We start from the raw sequence: 9,893 nt of genomic DNA, 5'->3' as shown, positions 1-9,893 counted from the left end.
CAGTTCAGGCCGCGAGAGGTCAAGGCCGTGGTAGAGGCTGTGGTAGGGGCAGAGGTGCAGCCCGTTCAGCAGCTGGGGCAGTACCTGCAGATCCACCGGTTGTCCCAGATCAGGACCATGTTCCAGTTGTTGATGCGCCAGCTCAGGCACCACCTGTGCCTATTGTGATTCCTGGCCTTCAGGAGGCCCTATCTCAAATTCTGACAGCGTGTACCGGCCTTGCTCAGGCGGTCTCTATTTCGATGGCCGCAGCCACTTCTCGGGCTGGGGGAGGCATTCAGACTCCCGTCGCTCGCACACCCGAGCAAGTTATTCAAGGACTTCAGACCCCGGAGACACCACCAACCCAGTTAGTTACAGCTGCACATGATTATGTGGTTCCTGCTATGCCTGGGGATGATCAGCATAGGTTGGAGAGGTTTGGGAGACTCCAACCGCCACCTTTCAGTGGCATAGAGAGAGAGGACGCTCGGGATTTCTTGGATAGGTATTAGAGGATACTCTGTAGTGCTGGTATTTTGGAGACTTGTGGGGTCTCATTCACTACCTTTCAGTTTTCTGGGGCTGCACTCAGATGGTGGGAGACTTACGAGAGGCGTAGGCCTGTTGGCGCAGCACCCCTTACTTGGCAGCAGTTCTCCGTTCTTTTTCTGGAGAAGTTTGTACTTGAGTCCCGCAGAGAGGAGTTGCACAGGCAATTTGAGCAGCTTTGCCAAGGTGAGATATCTGTTACACAATATGAGATGCGGTTCTCCAAGTTAGCTCGTCATGCGATCTGGTTGGTTCCCACAGACCGAGAGAGGATCAGGAGGTTTATAGATGGCCTCGGTTTTCAGTTTCGATGGCTTATGACCAGGGAAAGAGTATCTGGGGTTACCTTTGATGAGGTTGTCGACATTGCTCGACAGATTGAGATAGTTTGAGGTTAGGAGAGGACCGAGAGGGAGGCTAAGAGGCCTCGTGGTCAGGGTGGTTTCAGTGGTGCTCCTCAGGGAGGTCAATTTCAGCAGGACCAGTTTCAGCAGAGTCAGTCATCATTCAGTGCATTGCCAACACATGGTTCTTATTATGCCTTGCCCGCTCAGGTATCATCGGGTAATTCTTTTAGGCATCAGGAGCAACCGTTTCGTCAGATGAGGGGTTATTTCGAGTGTGGGGATTTTGGTCACATTGCGAGATATTGCCCTAGGCTGTTGGGTGGGACTGCGCAGCGGAGTACTCGGCCAACGGCACCAGCACCAGTTGCTCTACCACCCGCTCAGCCAGCTAGGGGTGGAGTTCAGCCACCTAGGGGTGGAGCCCAGTCAGCTTTGGGTCGCTCGAGAGGGGGAGGCAGATCAGAGGGTGGTCAGGCCCGTTTCTATGCCTTCCTAGCCAGGCCAGATGCTATTGCTTCATATGCTGTGATTTTAGGTATGTTCTCCTGTTAGACTCGTTCGAGGACGAACGTATGTTTAAGAGGGGGAGGATGTAACGACCCGACCGGTCGTTTCGAGAGTTATAGCCCCATTTTCCCCATTTCTACTTCTTTTTATGTTATTCATCTATATTGTGTTATATCGGGTTTGTTGGTTCGGGACCGGAGTGGTTTCAGAGTGAATTGAGATACTTAGTCTCTTAAGTAAAAATTTAAGTTAGAAAAGTCAATCGGATGTTGACCTATGCATAAACGATCTCAGATTTGAATTCTGATGGTTCTATTAGCTCCGTTAGGTGATTTTGGACTTAGGAGTGCGTCCGGAATGTGATTTGGAGGTCCGTGGTAGAATTAGGCTTGAATTGGTGAAATTGGAAATTTGGCGATTTCGGCCGGTAGTTGAAAATTTTGATATCGGGGTCGGAATGAAATTCCGGAAGTTGGAGTAGGTTCGTAGTGTCATTTGTGATGTGTGTGCAAAATTTGAGGTCATTCGGACGTGGTTTGGTTGGTTTCGGCATCGGTTGCCGAATTTGAAAATTTAGAAGTTCTTAGGCTTAAATCCGAGGGCAATTTGATAATTTGGTATTGTTTTGAGTGATTCGAAGGTTCGACTAAGTTGGTATGTTGATATATGACTTGTTGGTATTTTTGGTTGAGGTCCCGAGGGGCTCGGGATGATTTCGGATGTGTATCGGTTAGTTTGGAAGTTCGAAAATGCAGCTGGAGCTGCTGTTCTGGTGTGTCTGCACCTGCGGATTGGGAACCGCAGCTGCGATGATCGCAGGTGCGGATGGAATATCGCAGATGCAGAAAATGGAGGCCTGGCATTGAGCGCAGGTGCGGAAGAGAGGATCGCACCTGTGAGCCCGCGGGCGCGAAGGGGCAGCAGCAGGTGCGAAGCTTGGCGTCTAAGTGACTTTCGCATATGCGCACCTGGGACCGCAGATGTGAGTCCGCAGGTGCGAGAAAGGGTCCGCAGGTGCGGAATCCCTGGGGCAGATCCTATATATCACACTTCGCGAATTTTGGTGCATTCATCACCATTCTATCCGATTTTGGTGCTTTTGGGAGAGATTTGAAGAGGGAATCAAGGGGGTTTCGTTGAGGTAAGTTACTTGAGCCCTAATACTTGTATATATGGTGATTTTTCGTTGTTTAATTATTGTAATTAGTGAAAATGAGGGGTTGGGGCTTGAGATTTTTGCAGAAGTAATTTAAGGATTTGAAGGACCAAACGAAGTCGAATTTTGATGAATTTTATATGGTTAGACTCGGGAGAGGACAAGGTTTATTATTCTGTCATTTTTGACTGATTTCGAGACGTGGGCCAGGGGGTCGGGTTTTGGCCGGTTTTGGATTTTGGCATATTTTGTAGTTTTTATTGTGGAATTCAATTCGGTAGCCTATGTTGATGGTATTAATCTGATTATGGTTAGATCTGGAGCTTTTGGAGACCGATTCTAGAGACGAGGGCATCCCGTAGTAGGATTTTTACGATGTTAAGGTAAGTAACAATTTTAACTCTGGATTTGAGGGTATAAACCCGGAGATTTGACATCACATGATTGTTTGGAAGTGATACCCACGCTAGGTGACGAGCATGTGGGTGTGCACCGCGAGGGATTGAGACTTGGTCCGTCCCCTGAGGTTGTGAGGCCTAATGGCTATTATTTGTGGTTATGTGTTTATTTGTTGTTGAACTTATTTGCCTTCATGATAGAGATCATGCTTAGGCTTTATTCATGCTCACATTATTTGTATTCAGTCATAGAAATTATTATACATGTTTACCGCAGTCTCTATTATTTGCTAATATGCGGTGATACTTGATGTGGGTTGTGTTCCCTTATTCGTTGGTGATGATAAGGCTAGTGAGGTACATGATTGAGTGAGGCCGAGGGCCTAGTTGTGAGGATATTAATACCATAGCGCGTGAGTTGTCCACGTAACACGTGAGTTGACCGTGGGGGTCCAGGTATTGATACCATTACGCGTGGTATTGATATGATGGCACGTGAGTTGTCCGTGCTTAGCGCTTGGGCTTTGGGAGCCCCCCCGGAATCTGTACACATCCCCAGTAAGCGCAGAGTGTTGAGTGTTTTGAGTATTGAGTGCTGAGTGCGAGTGATGAGTGATGGAGTGACACTGCTGTGAGGTTGTATTTATTTGTGTTGTTGCTGCATTTATCTGTTAAACTTCTTTGTGGCATTTACTGAGTTATGGAATTTACCTGTTTATTTCTGTTTATTTTTAAATTGTGAAAATAAATAATTGAACTGTTTTACTTAGCTCGTCACTATTGCTCAGTTCCTTAGTTATTTCTGTTACTTGCTGAGGTGGTTGTACTCATGCTACACCCTGCACTTTATGTGCAGATTCAGGTGAGTTAGAGCGCGACGATCGTTGAGTTCATGCCGACTATCTGTGGAAATTGCAAGGTAGCTGCTAGCGTCCGCAGAACCTTGTTACTCCTTTTATCATTTCTTCTTTTGGATTGTATTGACAGTTAGACAGTTTCATTTCTTAGTTTATAGATTTAGACGCTCATGACTTAGTGACACCCCGAAGTTTGGGGCTCGTTTCCGTATTTCTAAAATTATATTTAGAGTTGATTCAGTTTTTGAGAAATTCAAATGTTGAAATATTTTATTAAATTCTTATAATCGGTTTAATAGAAATATTTTGGGAAGTAGGCTTGCCTTGTAACACGATAGGCGCCATCACGACCATGATCAGATTTTGGATCGTGACAATTAGTTTTATCAATATTCTTACTTACAGATATGATCTGAACGACCCACTATGTCCTAAATGTCTTATTTAAATTATTAAAAATAAAGTGACTTTAATTGTGTAGTTAAAATTGAAGTGACATTAAAATTGTTGAGCAAATTACAATCTAACTGTTCTATATGTTCGTAACTACTAAAAGTTAGAATATGTTGATTGTCAATAAATCATCATGTATGTATATATTAATTTGTCATTGTGTAATTTTAGATTGGTAGAAGTTGATGTTGATGTAAGAAGTCATTATGTTGAGATAATAATATACTTTATCTTTTAAAATTTAAATTAAGATATTACTAAATGTATTTTATTAGTTATTACTCTATATAGTATTACTTTACCCCGTTTTAATTTAGATGAGATAGTTTGACTTTGTATGAAGTTTAAGAACGAAAAAGAATTTTTTTGAAACTTGTTGTCCTAAAAGCTTTCTGGGGCCATGATATTTGTGTGGTTATATGAGCTTTTCATTACGGATACAATAGGTAAAATAAAAATTTAAAGTTAATTATTTTCAAATATATAAATGTTTCATTCTTTTGGAACGGACTAATAAGAAAAATACTTCATGTAAACTGAAAGGGAAGGAGTATTTACTTTTGAATCATATATATTTTTATTTGTTTGTATCACCGACTATATTTGAGGTAATAATATTTAAGTTTCTGCCAATAATTATTTATATAATTTATTTATTTTGATTTATATAATTTGGCAGGATAATAATACTTAGAGAGAATCGCGTGGGTACTAATACTAGTTTTTTTAAAAAAAAATGCAAAAGTCATCCCATAAGTCGCTTTCAAATTCTCTCTACTTAAGAATTTATGTTCACACTGCAGAGCTTTTATAACTTTTGGACAAATAAAGGAATTTATTTAGAATGAAAAGGGATTTTTGGGCTTTTGTTTAGCATATAAAGGAATTTTACGAGTCGAGTATTAAGTCAAATGGTAGGTTTTTGATTAAAATCGATTGAGTTTCGTGTTGTCCATTTTTGGCTAAAAAATCAGTTACTACGTTATTAAAAGTTGGTCGGATATATTATTTTTCTACTTGAGTGACATTTTGAATGAAATACCAAAAGATAAGTGATTTTTCAAATGTATATAAAGAAGAAAATTAACTTTGTTCACCTATTTTCTGTTTTCACTAGTTCAGCGACCTATAACTATAAGCAATGAACTACTCTATTTGTTGTTCATCTCCTCAAGAGAATTTTTATGAGGAAATTAGTTATGGTATTTTTACCTTACTATACAATATTTGAAACTTTATTATCCTCCCTACTTAAATTTTAATTTAATTATATAGGCATATACAATTTATCAATTATATACACTTTAAGAATTAAATAAATATCCCTTTATATTAGGAATTGAATAAGGAATCAATTATTTCTCATCCTTATTCTCTCTCCCTCCTGTGCTCTCTCTCTCTCTCTCTCTCTCTCTCTCTCTCTCTCTCTCTCCGTCACTCTCTGCCTCTCAATCTCTCATTCTCTGTCCTTTCCCCAATTTTTCTTCCTCTAATGTCCTCTATTTTTTATCCTTTTAGGTTGTATATATATATTTTTAATGAAATTCATCAATGAATTTTAATCGTTTTACTATAGAGTTTTAACTTGACAATTTCCTTTCATGTTGCACAATTACTGTTCAAATTGAAATTGCTAATCAATAAATTTTGAAGGTGTTTGACTCTCCACCAGACATCCATTAAAAAGCTTTGAAGCTTTGAATTCGAATTTAAGTTCTCAAAAGCCATTATTTGTTTGGATTGGGTGTTGTTGCAAATAATTATGAATATTGTTTGGAGTTTATATCTCAATTCTGAGGGTGTTTGGTGAAGATTAGACTTGATTTTAGCTGGATTTCAGATTGAAACTCGAAGAAGAAGAAGAAGAAGAAGAAGAAGAAGAAGAAGAAGAAGAAGAAGAAGAAGAATAAGAAGAAGAAGAATACATGACATACAATATACTTACGAAATTGTAGTAAAGTTGTAGTATAATTGTATGTAAATTGTATTCTGTTCGAGTTTCAATCTAAAATTTAGCCAAAATCAAGTCTAATCTTCACCAAACACCCTCAAAATTGAGATATAAACTCCACAATATTCTCAATTATTTGCAACAATACCCAAATCCAAACAAATAATGTTTTTAAAAACCCAAATTCAAATTCAATGCTTCAAAGCTTTGTAATGATTGTCAATGGTGGAGAGTCAAACACCTGAATACTAAAAACTTTTTACTGCTCATCGTCGAGGAGGATTTTCATCCAACTCATTTCATCCAATTTTGGACAGTAGTACAATGCTTCAAGAGAGCCATTCAATGAAAAAGCCAATCACCTTCAAAGAGTTCAATACCAAATTTCGCTTATCACTTGTACAGACAATTTCTTGAAATGTTTGGAGATGTGGTAAATATTCTCATCAACGTCTTTACCTGTTCTAATATTTCTTTCTTTTTTCAAATTTTTCTACATTTCTTGAAAAGGGAACAGACTCCTGGTCAAAATTTATTAGTAGATTTTATCTCATATGGTTCTCGCAGTCCTCTATTTGATTGAATTTGGAAAGGAAAATGCTTATTAAAAGATGCGTGGAGAGAAAATAGAAAAATGATGTAACTAAATCCCTTAATTTAAAGCATTAATAATGAACTGTATATAATTTATAAATAATCCTTGTTTAGGGCGGGTAACATACAAATTTAGGACAGTTTTGGTAAATAAGTTTCAAATATTATATAGGAAGGAAAAAATTCCATTAGTTATTTAGTGAAATTTATCCACCTATTAAAACCAATTGGGACTTATTAAAGAAAATTTTGGAATTTTTATCCTACATAGCAGCACAAATACCCCCCCCCCCAATTTTTTTTTTTTTTCATAAATCAATATAGTTTAAAGCCTAGTAATTATAGTTTGTCTAATTACCATTCGTAGCTACTATTCAATTGTTAATAACTCGTATTACTTGTATTTAAGCGCTCAACGAATACATCATATGTCGATTATATTCGTTCGCGCAACTAATACAACGTGCATCAACTGTATTCGTTTGCACAATTGTATTCATTCATGCGACGAATACAATATGTATCAACTGTAATCAAGGGTGTATACAAAGGATATAATTTTTATCGACTGTATACATGGATGTATACAAAGGATACAATATGAATTGACTGTATTTGTTCACACAACGAATACAACTAAGGCAAAATACAGAAATACAGAAAAATAAAATGTTCTTGTTGAGAGTTGAACTCAAGACCTTCACTAACTAAGCGAGCGCTCTAACTAACTTAGCTACAAGAGCTTGTTGCTTTCTTATTTCAGTCCAAAATAATTAATCTCTTATTTTATGGATTTGCTATAAAATTCAAATTTAGCTACGGATGATAAATTTGCTGAAAGTATAGCTATGAATGATAAATATAGTGTAAATATTTGATGTGTCGCGTAATTATTTCAAATAAAAAAGCATAATTCTTGTCGGTCCCTCTTTTCCTTGTTTCTCACACTTTATCCTTCTCCCTTTGCTTCTTCTCAACTTCTCCTCTTTTTCTCTTCTCACCTGTGGGGTTATATAATGGTGATTGGGAGGCGTGGACACAAGTGTGTAACCAAAGGATCACAGTTGTATATACACCATATAACAAACAATTATACATTGTTATTCGGTATATATACATTGATTATACATTGTATAATGATGCAGGGTTTTAGGTTTTATTGGTGATGGGGATGGAATATTCAAGGATATACATGAATATACATAGCGATATACATGTATATATAAAGTGTATATCCATATATATTACGGTATACATCTATTAATTTGAGCTGGACTAAGGTCTCAATCAATCAACAATGGAGGTTCCTATGTAAGACATGCAAATCTCTTCACGTATTCAGTAGCTAAGAACAAATAGAGAGATAGAGATAGATAGATAGATAGATAGAGAGAGAGAGAGAGAGAGAGAGAGAGAGAGAGAGAGAGAGAAAGAGAGAACATGCGTGGAGATCTTTTCATATATCCAACTGATACAAGGGGGCACTGTTATATAGGAAAATATAGTGAACTAACTGCTATTTACTAACTCCCTCTATGTTTAACTATTTACATATTGGCCCCTCACTCATTAACGAAGCTATTCTCCTAGCTATTACAACACCCCCCTCAAGCTGGAGGGTGAAAAACATTTGCCACTCCTAACTTGGAGAGGAATAATTCATGTTGAGCTATTCCAGTCCTTTAGTCATCAGGTCTGCAAGTTGCTATTTTGTAGGTATATACTCTGTCTTGATTAGCCCTTCCTTGAGTCTTTATCTAACAAAATGACAATCTATTTCTATATGTTTGATTCTCTCATGAAAGATTGGATTAGCAGCTATTTGCAGAGCTGCTTTGCTGTCACAATGTAGGTATACATGTTCCTCTACACTGTTGCCTAGCTTCTTTAGCAAGCTTGCCATCCATATTACTTCTGCAACTGCTGCTGCCATGCTTCTGTACTCTGCCTCTGCTGAGTTCCTACTCGCTATTTGTTATTTCTTTGAATTTCAAGATAGTAGTGAGTCTCCCAGTTTAAATTGTTGTAACTTTATTCACCGGTTTATTTAATCGAAAGAGGAATATTTTTGGTGATTATCTTTGCATTATTTTGTTTGGTTTAATTTAATGATTCTCTTAAGTAATCGAAAGAGGTTGTTAAATTGTTGATTAAATCAAGTCAGGAGAATATTCGAGAGACGTTTTCCTGAAGACTAATCCATTAACGCATGCTTATATATTTTCACAGTGCTTATATTGGTTCACCTTGTAGAGTTAAGATTTAATCGAGAGAGGAGTCTTGACTACACATTGAACTAATCATCAGGTGAATTCATAAGAATCATTAGAACATTAGAGTGAATTAAACTAGAGTTAAATCCCAAATAGCTATCTTGAACCTATCTTGTCAAAACCCTAATTTCTAACATTGATAATAAACCAACTCTATGAATCTCTAGTTCTTTGCAGTCAATTGTCAATTGCTTTACTTTAGTACTTAATCATAGTTCATAATTATTCCACTCAGTTTTAATTATCCTGAATACTAGTTAAACCAGGAATTACTAGAGCATTATTTAAATCCAATCCATGTGGAGACGATAATCATAACTATACTATCTTTGGCTAGCGAGCATTAATTTCGTGTCGTGTTTACACTCGTCAAATTTTGGCATCGTTGCCCAGGATTGACAATCAATAGTGTTCAAAATAGTTTTTGGTACTAATTCAGGAACTTATTGTATTTTATTCTTCACGGTTTTCTCTTCCGTGTGCATGCAACAAGTTAAGTTCGTTGGTGTATGACTCGATCCTCTTCAAAAGAAGTAATATCCTACAAACTGGAGTTGGAAAAACACTTGCGACAAATGAGAAAAGAGAAAGAACTCACCGAAAAATTCTTGGGGCAATCCTCAACCCAAGAGAATATGGCTAAGAACGGCGAGGAGATAGTTGATTTGGCTGCATGGGAAGCAGCCCAACAGAAAGCAGCTGCACGGGCAGCTGCTGAAGTAGCTCTCAGAGCTGATGAAACGATTGAGGGGCATGAAGGACAAAGATTCAACCTGAACCGACTTCTGGTTGAAGACGAATCTGAAAATAATATGCCTAGGCCTAG

The 9,893-nt window shown here is 37.9% G+C and overlaps 1 protein-coding gene across 1 annotated transcript; it reads left to right on the top strand.

The window, feature by feature from the left end:
• Positions 1-242: 242 nt before the first annotated feature.
• LOC138907938 (uncharacterized) lies at positions 243-1,430 on the top strand. The gene is made up of 3 exons (XM_070198565.1): positions 243-487; positions 680-887; positions 930-1,430. The coding sequence occupies exons 1-3, from the start codon at positions 243-245 to the stop codon at positions 1,428-1,430; spliced, it is 954 nt and encodes a 317-aa protein (XP_070054666.1).
• The last annotated feature ends 8,463 nt before the right edge of the window (positions 1,431-9,893 follow it).

Source organism: Nicotiana tomentosiformis, chromosome 3 (genome assembly GCF_000390325.3).
Source record: "Nicotiana tomentosiformis chromosome 3, ASM39032v3, whole genome shotgun sequence".
NCBI classification, from domain to species: Eukaryota; Viridiplantae; Streptophyta; class Magnoliopsida; order Solanales; family Solanaceae; genus Nicotiana; species Nicotiana tomentosiformis.
Note: the sequence above shows the minus strand (reverse complement) of the source record. Positions and strands in the feature narration are given on the sequence as shown.